This window comes from Xenopus tropicalis, chromosome 7 (assembly GCF_000004195.4).
Source record: "Xenopus tropicalis strain Nigerian chromosome 7, UCB_Xtro_10.0, whole genome shotgun sequence".
NCBI lineage: Eukaryota > Metazoa > Chordata > Amphibia > Anura > Pipidae > Xenopus > Xenopus tropicalis.
Window position 1 is genome coordinate 7,069,001 of NC_030683.2, and position 14,946 is coordinate 7,083,946.

A 14,946-nucleotide genomic window follows, 5' to 3' on the forward strand; every position below is an offset into this window, starting at 1 on the left:
TACAGGGGTAGGGGAGGATAGTCTCAGTACAAGTGAGGGAATACAGGGTAGGGGAGAAGCTCTCAGTACAAGTGAGGGAATACAGGGGTAGGGGGGATAGCTCTCAGTACAATGTGAGGGAATACCATGGGTAGGAAGATAGCTCTCAGTACAAGTGAAGGGAATACGGCGGGGTAGGAGGATAGCTCTCAGTACAAGTTAGGAATACAGGGGGTAGGAGATAGCTCTCAGTACAAGTGAGGAATACAGGGGTAGGGGGGATAGCTCTCAGTACAAGTGAGGGAATACAGGGGTAGGGGGAAGCCCATACAAGTGAGGGAATACAGGGTTAGGGGATAGCTCTCAGTACAAGTGAGGGAATACAGGGGTAGGGAGATAGCTCTCAGTACAAGTGAGGAATACAGGGGTAGGGGAGATAGCTCTCATTACAAGTAAGGGAATACAGGGTAGGGGGATAGCTCTCAGTACAAGTGAGGGAATACAGGGGTTAGGGGGATAGCTCTCAGTACAAGTGAGGGAATACAGGGGTAGGGGAGATAGCTCCAGTACAAGTGAGGGAATACAGGGTAGGGGGAGGGATAGCTCTCAGTACAAGTGATGGAATAACAGGGGTAGGGGGGATAGCTCTCAGTACAAGTGAGGGAATACAGGGGTAGGGAGGATATCTTCCAGTACAAGTGAGGGAATACAGGGGTAGGGGGATAGCTTTCAGTACAAGTGAGGGAATACAGGGTTAGGGTGGAGATAGCTCTCAGTTACAAGTGAGGGAATACAGGGAGGTAGCAGTCAAGTGGGACTAGGGATAGCTCTAGTACAAGTGAGGGAATACAGGGTATGGGTAGGGGGAGGTGGGGATTTAGGCTTTCTCAAAGGTTTACCAAAAGTGATGGGAATACAGGGGTATGGGAGGATAGCTCCTCAGTACAAGTGAGGAATACAGGGGTATGGGGAGATAGCTCCGTCAGGTACAAGTGATGGGGAATACAGGGAGGGGAGATAGCTCTCAGTACAAGTTGAGGGAATACAGGGGTAGGGGGATAGCTCATCAGTACAAGTGAGGGAATGGGAAAGGGTTATGGGAGTAGCTCTTAGTACAAGTTGATCCAGGGGTTGGTCCAATTGCCATCTTGGAATCAGGAAGGAATTTTTCCCCCTCTGTGGCAAATTAGAGAGGCTTCAGATGGGGTTTTTTGCCTTCCTCTGGATCAACTAGCAGTTAGGCAGGTTATATATAGGCATTATGGTTGAACTTGATGGACATATGTCTTTTTTTTTTCAACCTAACTTACTTATTTTATATGTTTTTTTTATTAGCCAATTTGTAGAGAAGCTTTTATTGTGAGTTTGTCTGGGATGTTATTCATTGCGCTTATCCATACTGAGTTAACTGACAGGAAAGTATTTCCTCTGTGATGTATGATTTTTACTTTTGTTTAAAGTGTGTTTTTCCTGCTTTTCCATTGTGATTAAGTGCACTTGCGCACAAAACGCGTCAGGCGTGGTGCAAATTAAGCTAAGTTTTTAATCAGTAGCCTATTAGATGTTGGTGCAGAAAAGCCGGCTAGTGGTTAAAGCCTATTGATTGCACACAGGAGCCTGTTTGTTTGTGTCTGCACAACATTATGTACATTGGGTGATTCTCCTTTCTGTTAGTTTATTAACGTCACAATCTGGAATTCTGGCACTAAAAAGAGAACTCTTGTCCTCAGCCGGCTGTGGCTAGACCATGCCCATGTCTGTTCCCGAGGGTATAAGGCTCAGGGGGCAGAGCAGAACCCAGCAGTACGGTGGAGGTGCATGAAGGACACACCATGAAGGTTCTTCTGATCTCAGTCTGTCTGTCCATCCTGGACTTTGGCGCTGCAGAACCATCACAAGCGTAAGGAGTTCTTTTAGTTTTAGTCACTAAAGTGACTCCAGACACAGGGGTTTATTAAGGAGGTAGAGATTATCAGTGCATCTGAGCCTCTGTCATTTTTAGGGAGTCTAGGAGGTATAACTATTCAGCACTGGTGACCATGCCATGTACAGAGTAAGCAGGTTTTTATGGTTTATACTGTTAAACAATAGTGAAAGGTGGTGTTTTTATAAATTGCAGCTAATGATGTCCATTTTCCTGGGTGTTTGGTAATTTAGTTGTGCCCACCTTGGTGCTTGAGACATGAGGTGTGTGTTGTGGTACCAGGTGTTAATACACAGCCATGTCCCAGCCATGTGCAATTCCGTGGATTGCACCACAAAACAAAGTTCTCCAACTATTTGCACTTATTTATAACATGTGCCCTTGTGTGTATGTCCCCCTCTGAACTTAAATGGGGCAATGATAAATATTGTAATTGAGTTTATTTACATCAAATGCTCTTTACCCTTAGGCTGCCTTACAAACCTGTATGAGCCGCCTCTGCCTGGGTACTGGGGATCGGCAAGCTCTTAGTAAGCAGGCAGAGATTGGCTTGTTGGTGGGGGAACAGGAGGATGTGTTGGCAGCAAGAACTACCTCTTCCTTGAGACCAGTGAATACCAGGCTATCTGTGCAGCAAGGGGTCGCCGACCCTAGCAACCAGCCAGACACTGCGCCTGCTCTCTGCTAAGCAGCCGATATTGAATGCTAAATTTCTAAAACATTAAATAAACAATTACATTGAATTTCATTTGAATATTTAAAAAGGAATAAAGAAAAACAGTGAAAACACATTATTGCAAATAAAAGCTCTGAGGGCTCTGGAGACTTCTGGAAGTTGGCTTTAGCACCTTTAGCAGAAATGCCCCCACGCACCTTGCACCATGCACCGCAGCAGTGATCAATGACCCCAAGGTTCTTGGTTAGTTTCATCATACAACCCGGGGTGCAGCCCATAGATCATAGCATGGGGAATGTAGTTTCTATAGCAATCAGCAGAATGGCTCAATGTTCTAAATAATCAGTAACAAATTAATTAATATGTACATCTCATTCCCAGAATGGAAAACACATATGTAGCTGGTCATAGGCAGACTGGTCATTGTGTGGGTACAAGTGGCTCCTGGGTAGAGATGCCCCTTAGGTTTCCATTGGTGCCATACAGTCCCACTCGCACAGCTCACACTCATTCCCCAGACTGCCCTGGTCTATGTGCAGAGACATATAGTTATACTGTGGGGCATACACTGGGTACTGTTGTGTTACTGACCCTCCTGTGATTGTGTTGTGCCCACGCAGCCATTTTATGATCACAGTTCCAGCTCAGCTCATTCACCCCTCCAAGGAAGAAGCCTGCGTTACCTTACTCCAGCTCAAGGGGGCAGTGTCTCTCAGGATGGAGCTGCACAGGAATGACCATCAGCAAGTGGTGGCTGATGACAAGATAACGACTGAGAGTTTTAGCCACTGTTACCCCTTTCAGGTGAGTACTGTACCCTCCAATTAAAATCCTGCCACTTTCTCAGTGACCCACAACATATGCCTTTCTGTAAAATGTTATCCTTAACTTTGTGTATATTTATGTTTATGAATTTGTAACATGTAAATATTCAGCAATGGCTATGCTCTTAGGGTGAAGGCAATGTATACATTTAAATCACTTATGGGAGTGCCCTGTTGTTTGAGATGCAATTTGAATGTCCTCCTTGTAGACTCCATGTCTATGCCCTGAAATCATCCATTATTGTTCTAGTATCACTCACTTCTTGAGTTACAAACCCTCTGCAGCTACCCCTGCAAGCCCCCATTAGTATCTTGCAGAGCCACCCACTGCTTAGACTCACTGCTGCTCCCCCCAAAAGTCGCTATTAGTGTCCTCCAGACCCACCCACTGCTTAACTTACAGACTCACTGCTTCTCCTGTTCAAGTCCTTTTTCCTACTTGAGCTAGACCACCTACCCAAGCTCTGCACAAGAGTCTTAAATTTAGATGCACAGCTTAACTCTCCAATTGTATAGCATCTAATTAAAACAAGGACACATAATAATCTAAGTATCTTCTAGAAATGGCATCATTATGCAGTAAACACTCCAGTGCCTCCCAATACAAACAGAAATAGCGTAAAGCATGGGTTTCCTGTCTAGGACAGTAGAGACAACTGACCAAAATCTCTGAATATCTTCAGTTTCAGTCAACAAAACAAATCATTGGAGTTAATGAGTAATTAGAGATGACGTCACAAGTCTGTGTTGCCTGTTTAGAAATGCAAGACTCTCTGAAGTAGGATATATTATGTTGCACGATATTAAGCCAAATGCACCAATGTGGCTGTGTAAGATGAACGGATTAACCTACAGCAGGGATTCTCAACCTTTTATACCCGTGAGCCACATTTATATGGATAAAGTGTTGGGGAGCAACACAAACATGAAAAAAGTTCCTGGAGGTGCCAATGAGAACTATAATTGCCCTATTTTATAGCCCCTACGTGGACTGGCAGCCTATAGAAGGCTCTGTTTGGCAATTACAACTGGGTTTTATGCAATCAAAACTTGCCTCCAATCTAGAATTCAAAAATAAGCACCTGCTATGAGGCCACTGGGAGCAACATCCAAGGGGTTGGGAAGCAACATGTTGCCCCCGAGCCAATGGTTTGGGGAAAACTGCCCTACAGCTTATGCCTCAACCGATCATGATCCTGGGCAAGACATGCCAAATTCATGTGACTCCATTGCAGACAGCAGAGAATGCTGCCCAATGTGCTGTAGAGTGTAGAATACTGTCCTTTCACTAAAATAGACAGTACTATAGTCATGGAGAACCTTATGAGATCCACCTTTATGCCTACATATCTTGGCAGGTCCCTGCTGCAGAAGAAGACAAAGAGGTATGGCTCTCCCATGTATCAGCAGAAGGAGACAATATTAACATCAATCAGACAAAGAAGCTTCTCATAATGGGGCAAATGTACATCACCATCATCCAGACGGACAAACCAATGTACAAGCCCGGCCAGATAGGTACGATTTTATATAGCAAAGGATTTTAGAGAGGGATAGGGAACATACAGTATGGCATTACTTATAGCAGACCAATGGTACTTTTCATAAAATTATTTCTGCATATGGGCAATAGAGAATTAACGTTTGGAGCATCTTGTCCTCTCTGCTTTTAAAAACTCTACAAAGCAGAACCGATTGGCCTCTGTGAAAATCATCTAAAAACCTTGTAGCCAACACTTTTAAGGTATTCAGAAAGGGCATTGGAGAGCAAGGAGAAAGTTCACGGTGCACTTTGATACAATTATCCAGGGCTCAGCCTTTTACTTGGACACAACTCAAATTTGCTAACCTTGCAAGAAAAAACAGCAGCACTATTCGGATTTCAGATTTAAGGGGTACAACCCTATTGTACACCTGACGAAGAGGTGTTTATTGGCAAAAAAAATGAAAGCAATGGAGTTGTACCCCTTACAAGAAATCTAAATGATGCAGTTTCTGCTTATAGGAATACTGTCATGGGAAAACATTTTTTTTTCAAAATGCACCATTTCACATGGGGCTAGCCATATTCTTCATTTCCCAGGGTGCCACAGCCATGTGACCTGTGATAAAGCTCTGATAAACTTCACTCACACTTGTGGGGATTCACTCGCTGGTAGGCTGCAAATGAGGCAACTGCACACACCAAGACCGGTGTAAGGGCTTCCTGCCCGCGTTTATTTTTCAGCGGTTGCAGAAGTTTCCCCTCGCAGGGGGTATAAAACAAGAATTGGAACAGAAATATCAAGCCTCCTCGCTAACACAAAAATAAATGCTTCTCTTTCTCCTGAAGCTGAGCAAATCCAGCAGCGTGTCTCTCTCTCACACACACAGGCTCATCAGCTCACCTGCACAGCTTCAGGTGTACTACAAATAGGCCTAGGGCCTCCTGAAAAACCTGGCCTATGGATTTGGGAATCCACCCACCCTGCTCTTGCGGATTCCCAGTAAGACCAGCCCCGGATCAACAATTTAAAAAAACTGCAGAGAAACAAAGTGTTTCTATGCCCCAAACACTGCTGGTCTCACCTCAGTAAAAATGTCTGAGAATCCGTGGCCCAACATACCTGTTGTCAATCACTTTTCCCCAGGAAACCGGGACCTTTTTGTCACCATACCACATATCCCCCCCCTCTGCTCAAGCCCGTGGGGCTGAGCACAGCATGCCATCAACGAATATACCCTGGAGAGAGCATCTGCATTACCTTGCAACTTTCCAGGTCTATGTTCCCACTGAGAACTTAAATTCTGAAGCGATAAGAACCACCTGGTGACCCTGGCATTCTTTCCCTATTTTGGGCCATCCATTTAAGTGGGGCATGGTCGGTGATAAGTTTGAACTGCCTCCCTAAGAGATAATATCTCAGGCTCTCCAATGCCCACTTGATGGCCAGACACTCCTCTCAACAATGGCATACCTGCATTCAGCGGGGTTAGTTTCCTACTCAGGTATGCTACCGGGTGCTCTTCCCCATTCACCACTTGTGACAGAACAGCCCCTAACCCAACTCAGAGGCATCAGTCTGTACAAGGACTCTTTCTTGAAATTAGGAGCTATAGCACCGGGTATCTGCACAAGGATGCCTTCAGGTTTAGAAAGGCTTCCTCTGCCTCTGGGGTCCATGTAATTGCTCCAGCTTTACTCCCTTTTGTGAGGTCAGTAAGTGGGGATGCTAGGGAGGCAAATTGGGGACAAATCTCCTGTAATACCCCACTATCCCAAGAAAAGCCCTCACTTGCTTCTTGGAATTGGGCCGGGGCCACTGCTGAATTCCTCAATTTTGGACAACCTGGGCTTGACTACCCCTCTTCCAATAACATACCCCAAATAGCGGGCCTCTTCTAACCCCATGGCAGCACTTTTTGGGGTTTGCTGTCAGACCAGCCTTCCAGATAGAGTCAAGGACCGCTTGTACCCGAGGCAAGTGACTTTCCCAGTCCGGGCTAAAGATAACCACATCGTCCAGGTAGGCTGAAGCATACCCTCTGTGTGGTTTGAGAATGCGATCCATCATTCTCTGAACGTAGCTGGGGCCCCATGTAGCCAAACGGTAAGCGTTTATATTGCCACTGCCCTCAGGAGTGGAAAAGGCAGTCTTCCTTTCGCCCCGTTCGGTGAGGGGTACCTGCCAATACCCCTTGGTAAGATCTAGAGTGGTGATGTATCGGGCCTGTCCTAGCCTTTCAATCAATTCATCTACCCGGGGCATAGGATATGCATCAAACTTTGCTGACCTCATTTAACTTTCTGAAGTCATTGCAAAATCGGATGCTCGCCATCCGGTTTGGGACAAGGACAATGGGGCTGGACCGTCACTATGGGACTCCTCAATTACGTCCAGCTCCAACATCTTTTAATCTCCTCTGCAACTGCCTGGCGTCGGGCCTCGGGTATCCTATAAGGTCTGACATTGACTTTAACCCCGCGTCCAGTTATAATGTCATGTTTTATTATCTCAGTAAGCCCAGGCTGGTCTGAGAATATTGTCTATTCCTGATCAGGAATTCTCTCATTTCCTGCTTCTGACTGTTAGTGAGGGTCTCAGCCACTTTTACCTCAGGCACATGAAGGGATTTCTACCTCTACAGCTGTAGAATAGGCTGACAGGGCTTCCCTATCTTCCAGGACTTAATTAGGTTCACATGATAGAGCTGCTCCTTCTTACGCCTGTCTGGTTGGGACACCTTATAATTAACTTCCCCTATGCGCTCTATAATCTCGTAAGGGCCCTGCCATTTGGCCAGGAACTTACTTTCTACTGTAGGAACCAAAGACTAACACCTGTCCCCCAGGCTGGAAAGTTCGGACAACGAGCCGATCTATTATATATCCGGCTTTGAGCTTCCTGGGCCTGAAGCATATGCTCTCTCACAAGGGGCATGACCATTGCAAGACGGTCTTGCATGTCTGCAACATGCTCTACCACACTTTTGTATGGGGTGGATTCAGATTCCCATGTCTCCTTTGCCACGTCCAACAGCCCTCGTGGGTGCGCCCATATAACAACTCGAAGGGGGAAAACCCCGTAGAGGCGTGGGACTTCTCTAATGGCAAACATAAGATAGGGAAGTAAACAATCCCATTCCCCACCTGCACTGCCTGCCCCTCCCACTACTATGTGCACTGCCTGCCACTCCCACTAAAACCTGCACTGCCTGCCCCTCCCACTATAACCTGCACTGCCTGCCCCTCCCACTATTACTTGCACTGCCTGCCCCTCCCACTATAACCTGCACTGCCTGCCCCTCCCACTATAACCTGCACTGCCTGCCCCTCCCACTATTACCTGCACTGCCTGCCCCTCCCACTATAACCTGCACTGCCTGCCCCTCCCACTATAACCTGCACTGCCTGCCCCTCCCACTATAACCTGCACTGCCTGCCCCTCCCACTATTACCTGCACTGCCTGCCACTCCCACTATTACCTGCACTGCCTGCCCCTCCCACTAAAACCTGCACTGCCTGCCCCTCCCACAATTACCTGCACTGCCTGCCCCTTCCACTATAACCTGCACTGCCTGCCCCTCCCACTATAACCTGCACTGCCTGCCTCCCACTACTACCTGCACTGCCTGCCCTCCCACTATTACCTGCACTGCCTGCCCCTCCCACTATTACCTGCACTGCCTGCCCCTCCCACTTTAACCGTGTTTATTCCCAGAATGCCTGCACTGTCGCTCACTATTCCTCGCACTGTCTGTGAGTGCAGTTGTTACCGGATCTTTAGGTCACTATTAATCCTGTTCTTACCTGACTTTTTCCTGGTTGGAGGTTTTCTTTAAGGGAAACCACTCGGAATCTCACTGCAAAGAAAATGTCAAAATAAATCACCGGCCGCATTTCTTTAATGTCATTTTGTCTTGTGTTTGGGATCAGTTTCCTCCTAAATATGAATTTCCATCCAAGCTTCACATTTGTTGAATTGAACTTGGTTCCATCAAACAACAACAAAATGGCCGCATTGCCGCTGGCTCACTTGTGCTTTGTGCAGTGGTTGCAGTTACAACAGACAAAGATGGAGTTAGAAAATGTGTGTTTTATCATTTCCAACTACCTATTAACCTGTTGTATTCATGATAGTTACCCTTTAGCTCACTCTGCTCACAAAATGCAGATCATAGCGAGTATGAAGTTATATAGAGATCCGCCATATTGCACCGTGCCAATAGATGGGTAAGATATTGGGCCAACTCTGAGCGCAGAAGCCTTTTCAGAGATAATATTTTGTGACATTTAGAATGAAAGTGACCTGTTGTGGCTTCTTGGCTAAAGTGTCCATGGATTTCATATTCAGTAAGAAGGCTGTTATGTCCTGTTGGAATCTTATGAAGCAAAGGAATTGTAGTGAAGCCAAATTTACCGGTAACCGTGCCTGGATACATGAAGTGGGCACCATATTGAGTGTGTGATTGGTGGAGGCTTGATAAAGGGCTGGAGTGAAGCCCGAAACGTTGCCTTTGGCACTTAGTAAAGATTCACATTTTTCAAAACAACCGGAGTGCTGCTGTTTTCTTCATTCTTGAATTTATCTGCCCGGGCAGTGGGTACAGCGTGCACCTGGGGCTGCAAGAAGCTATTTTCACTGTGTAAGCACATGTTAACCGATTCTATTTGGATACATGAAGTGGGCACCATATTGAGTGTGTGATTGGTGGACAAGGGTAAGAGAGATTCAGATAAATACAAAGACAATATTTAGTTACTCATGGCTATGTATCCCAGTAAGCCCAACAATAGTCTGTAGGAATCTCCCCCCATGGTAGGTTACCTGTCTGGCCTGGTTTGTATACAGCTTTGTCCGTCTGAACAAAAAGACTGGTTCTTCCTCTCTTCACCAGAACTTTACTGCTGTTGCTTATTGTCTCCCCTCCACTCTCAATGGAAACCTGCATGGTGGCCACTTCTTCATTCCCATCAGAGGGAGGCGGCACCTGAATTAGACAAATGGGATTAAATTGCTGTTATTATTAAACTTTCTATACTAAATCCCATCTTCTAGAAAGATAACGAGAGGATAAAAGGTATCAGGCGCATTTAGGAAGCAAGTGCAAAGGGAAAGTTGCACAATTTGTAGGCATTTGGCCAAAAATACGTAACAATGGGGAAAGACTGGACCCTGCACCACATATTTATGGAGGGGATTATCAATGCCAACCACAGACAAGATTGGCATTGGCATAAATTCAAGATTTTACCCTCAGCATTAATGGTCATGAAGAGACACAGTACAGTACCTGTACTTGATCCCAACTAAGATATAATTACCCCTTATTGGGGGCAAAACAGCCCTATTGGGTTTATTTCATGGTTAAATGATTCCCTTTTCTCTGTAATAATAAAACAGTACCTGTACTTGATCCCAACTAAGATATAATTACCCCTTATTGGGGACAGAACAGCCCTATGGGGTTTATTTAATGGTTAAATGATTCCCTTTTCTCTGTAATAATAAAACAGTACCTGTACTTGATCCCAACTAAGATATAATTACCCCTTATTGGGGGCAAAACAGCCCTATTGGGTTTATTTCATGGTTTAAATGATTCCCTTTTCTCTGTAATAATAAAACAGTACCTGTACTTGATCCCAACTAAGATATAATTACCCCTTATTGGGGCAGAACAGCCCTATTGGGTTTATTTAATGGTTAAATGATTCCCTTTTCTCTGTAATAATAAAACAGTACCTGTACTGATCCCAACTAAGATATAATTACCCCTTATTGGGGCAGAACAGCCCTATTGGGTTTATTAATGGTTAAATGATTCCCTTTCTCTGTAATAATAAACAGTACCTGTACTTGATCCCAACTAAGATATAATTACCCCTTATTGGGGCAGAACAGCCCTATTGGGTTTATTTAATGGTTAAATGATTCCCTTTTCTCTGTAATAATAAAACAGTACCTGTACTTGATCCCAACTAAGATATAATTACCCCTTATTGGGGCAGAACAATCCTATTGGGTTTATTTAATGGTTAAATGATTCCCTTTTCTCTGTAATAATAAAACAGTACCTGTACTTGATCCCAACTAAGATATAATTACCCCTTATTGGGGCAGAACAGCCCTATTGGGTTTATTTAATGGTTAAATGATTCCCTTTTCTCTGTAATAATAAAACAGTACCTGTACTTGATCCCAACTAAGATATAATTACCCCTTATTGGGGGCAGAACAGCCCTATTGGGTTTAATTTTTGTTTAATTTTTTAGTAGACAAGATATAGAGATCCAAATTACAAAAAGAAAACCTTTTCAAAAGCCTGAGAATTCTGGATAATAGGTCCCATACCCGTATAAAGTTACCTTAAAATTTACTAAACCAAAAAATAAAGACCAGGGGCACTACTGTAGTTTTAAAATACACATAGAGCCTGGAAAGCCCCCCAAAAAAGGTGGTGCTTAGGTCACAACATAAAAAATAGCAAAACACAAATATTTGCCTCTAAAATAAACCAAAAAGAGCCCCTATTACCAAAGCATTTCCACATATAAAGATTCTGTGACACAGTTTACTGGACTGGTATTTACTTTCCTGTAGTTAGGGTTCATAACTGATTCACTAAATGCCTCTTCCAAAGAACTCACTTCAAAAATATTTACCCCTGAGTGCCCCCTGATCCTCACCCACGTAGTAAGAGATGGACAAACAGACATTTGCACAACTTCTGGCTCTTTATCAAGTGAAAAATATACCAAAATCTTCTGTACAAAGCAAATGTTCAGGATGAGCAAAAGACTGATTGCAAGAAGCCTATAATGGGCCGACGCTGTAGCGCTGTTACAGGGAGCCCCCAATGATGGCTTTAATCATAAATCACAGATCATTTAGCCCCGACAGGTAGGACACACAGATGCAGCCGGCAAGTTTTCACATTCTGTCTCACCATGTCCAGACACCATTTTTTGAGTGTTAAATCCTGCCATTAGATGGTGCTAGAGTGCAAAGACTTGCCTGTAAAACAGAATAGATAACGCCATAGACTCTGCGCCACCTGGTTGTGAATTTTGTTCCTCCCCTGTGTTAACTGGAAAAGACATAACTTGCCGACATGGTAAAGGGGCTTGGCTGCATCTGTACCTCGTTCTGGCACAGCAACACATGCACCAAGGACTGGGGAAGTGTAAAGGCTAACTAAAGCTGGTGTCATGGACTTTGCTTTGCAGTATATGGGCTGCCATTCCATGCAGAGTACCTCAAATGTAACACAGCTGAAGTAGGATTTCTGCTCTGATGCCTTCTCCAGCACCGTTGTGTTACGTTTGCCCATCTCCAGGGTGATCTGTATCCTGCTGCCTCCATCTGCCCCCTCCAGGTGCACACAGGCTTGTTCCGAATGGGGGGAGACCATCTCTGAGGGGAAGATGACTGCATATTGCCTGTGGGAGGGTCAGAAGTTATAGGGATACTGTCAGGATTTTATGGGGCACTTTGTATTTCTAAATGACACTGTTACACAGCAAATAATTCCCTCTGCCAATTAACCTTTTATTCTTGTACCAACAAATGTATTTGTAGCTGTAATATTGGTGTGTAGGCGCCATCTCAGTGCCTTGTGCCTGAGTCTGAGCTTTCAGCCAGCGCTACACATTAGAACTGCTTTCAGCTAACCTATTGTTTCTCCTACTCCCATGTAACTGGAGGAGTCCCAAGCCGGACTTGGGTTTCTTACTATTGAGTGCTATGCTGATACCTACTCGGAGCTGCTATCTTGCTCCCTTCCCATTGTTCTGCTGATCGGCTGCTGGGGGTAAGGGGGGGGATATCACTCCAACTTGCAGCACAGCAGTAAAGTGTGCCTGAGTCTGAGCTTTCAGCCAGCGCTACACATTAGAACTGCTTTCAGCTAACCTATTGTTTCTCCTACTCCCATGTACCTGGAGGAGTCCCAAGCCGGACTTGGATTTCTTACTATTGAGTGCTATTCTGATACCTACTGGGAGCTGCTATCTTGCTCCCTTCCCATTGTTCTGCTGATTGGCTGCTGGGGGTGAGGGGGGGGGATATCACTCCAACTGCAGTGCAGCAGTAAAGTGAGACTGAATTTATCAGCGCACAGCTCACATGACTGTGGCACCCTGGGAAATGAAGAATATGGCCAACCCCCATGGGAAAAACAGATTACAATGCAGGATTCTGCTGGAGAAACTCTATTAACTGATGGGTTTCCCATGAGCCCCTTCTCCCTCAGGTACAGTGCACACAAAGCATCATTACATATACATACAGTACCCAGATACAGACTAACAGTGCAGAAAGGTGCAATACATTGTATATCACATTGGGAACCAAAGAGCCATTTACAACACAAGACATGCAGTTTTGTTCCATACACTACAGACTCATAGCCAACTCCATAGAGATACTCACAGCTTTGCCCCCAGTGCCCCAGAGAGCTGCAGCAGGAGGAGCCCCACATGGAGGGCCCTTAGCAGCATTGTGTCTGTAGCTCCGTGCTGTCTGTCCTTCTGGGCCCCCAAACGGCACCGTTCTACTTAAACACCCAGCCCACCCACGTTCCAACACAACTCACTGTCACACACAGGGTGAGCAATGACTGCAGAATGGGAAGCGAGTGTTGGACTGGCCGGGTCAAGGTAATGAGTGGGGCCATGGGGGGGGGGGGAGCAGCCAAAATAAACAGAGCTGTGTTATTGCCCTCCTTGTGTACTAAAGGTATCTGTGCAGCACAATAAGCTGGTACTAACTAGGGAGAATAGGCACAAGATAAGGACGTTACACAATAATCAGTTCATATAATCTGTAGATAAAGTGAGGGAATAGGGAATAGTGCCTTCCTCCATCTGCAAAGCCTCCCCTCCCTCTAGGGAAAGTAAATAGGAAATCATTTCCCACCAGGCATTTCCCAGCGGCGGATTTCTTTCAAAACTGCAGCGAGAATTCCCTGCAAAAAAAAAATTACAACAACGAAAAACATCCATTGACTTTAATGCGATTGGAGTAAGGAAAAAAAGTAGCATGTAAAAATGATCCAAAATAACATCTTTTATTAGATATGAGGGAATGTAAAGTACAGGTACTGTTTTATTATTACAGAGAAAGGGAATCATTTAACCATTAAATAAACCCAATAGGACTGTTCTGCCCCCAATAAGGGGTAATTATATCTTAGTTGGGATCAAGTACAGGTACTGTTTTATTATTACAGAGAAAGGGAATCATTTAACCATTAAATAAACCCAATAGGACTGTTCTGCCCCAATAAGGGTAATTATATCTTAGTTGGGATCAAGTACAGGTACTGTTTTTATTATTACAGAGAAAGGGAATCATTTAACCATTAAATAAACCCAATAGGGCTGTTCTGCCCCCAATAGGGGTAATTATATCTTAGTTGGGATCAAGTACAGGTACTGTTTTATTATTACAGAGAAAAGGGGCTCATTTTTAAAAATTGGAATTTGTTGCTATGGGACGCCATAGACTAGAGCAGTGCTGGCCAACTTCTGTGGTACCGAGGGCCGGAATTTTTCCGACCTACGTGGTGGAGGGCCGATAATGGAAGCCAGTTATGACCACTCCCCTTTTTGAAACTGCACCCACTTGAAACCACACTCGTGTTATCACATGGCCATAACCATATTAATGGTTGTAGTACAGCAAAAACCTGCCATACTCTGCCTTCCCTACCCTGGCTGTGTGTGCCATACTCTGCCTGCCCTACCCTGCCTGTGTGTGCCATACTCTGCCTGCCCTACCCTGCCTGTGTGTGCCATACTCTGCCTGCCCTACTCTGCCTGTGTGTACCATACTCTGCCTTCCCTACCCTGCTTGTGTGTGCCATACTCTGCCTTCCCTACCCTGCCTGTGTGTACCATACTCTGCCTGCCCTACCCTGCCTGTGTGTGCAATACTCTGCCTGCCCTACCCTGCCTGTGTGTGCAATACTCTGCCTGCCCTACTCTGCCTGTGTGTGCCATACTCTGCCTGCCCTATGCTGCCTGTGTGTGTCATACTCTGCCTGCCCTACCCTGCCT

General features: G+C 45.2%; 2 protein-coding genes across 2 annotated transcripts in view; one reads left to right on the plus strand and one right to left on the minus strand.

The window, feature by feature from the left end:
- The window catches only part of LOC101734961 (alpha-2-macroglobulin-like), a 108,032-nt gene extending 94,494 nt beyond the window's left edge, over positions 1–13,538 (minus strand). Inside the window, 4 exon segments of the mRNA XM_031905388.1 lie at positions 8,695–8,747; positions 9,713–9,875; positions 12,144–12,327; positions 13,319–13,538. Of these exon segments, the coding sequence (XP_031761248.1) occupies positions 8,695–8,747; positions 9,713–9,875; positions 12,144–12,327; positions 13,319–13,386 (468 nt within the window). The 5' untranslated portion in view covers positions 13,387–13,538.
- LOC116412047 (ovostatin homolog 2-like) lies at positions 1,748–4,965 on the plus strand. Its single transcript, XM_031905416.1, has 3 exons — positions 1,748–1,879; positions 3,200–3,383; positions 4,762–4,965. Exons 1-3 carry the CDS (start codon positions 1,812–1,814, stop codon positions 4,948–4,950), a joined length of 441 nt encoding a protein of 146 aa, XP_031761276.1. The 5' UTR covers positions 1,748–1,811; the 3' UTR covers positions 4,951–4,965.
- Positions 13,539–14,946: the final 1,408 nt, after the last annotated feature.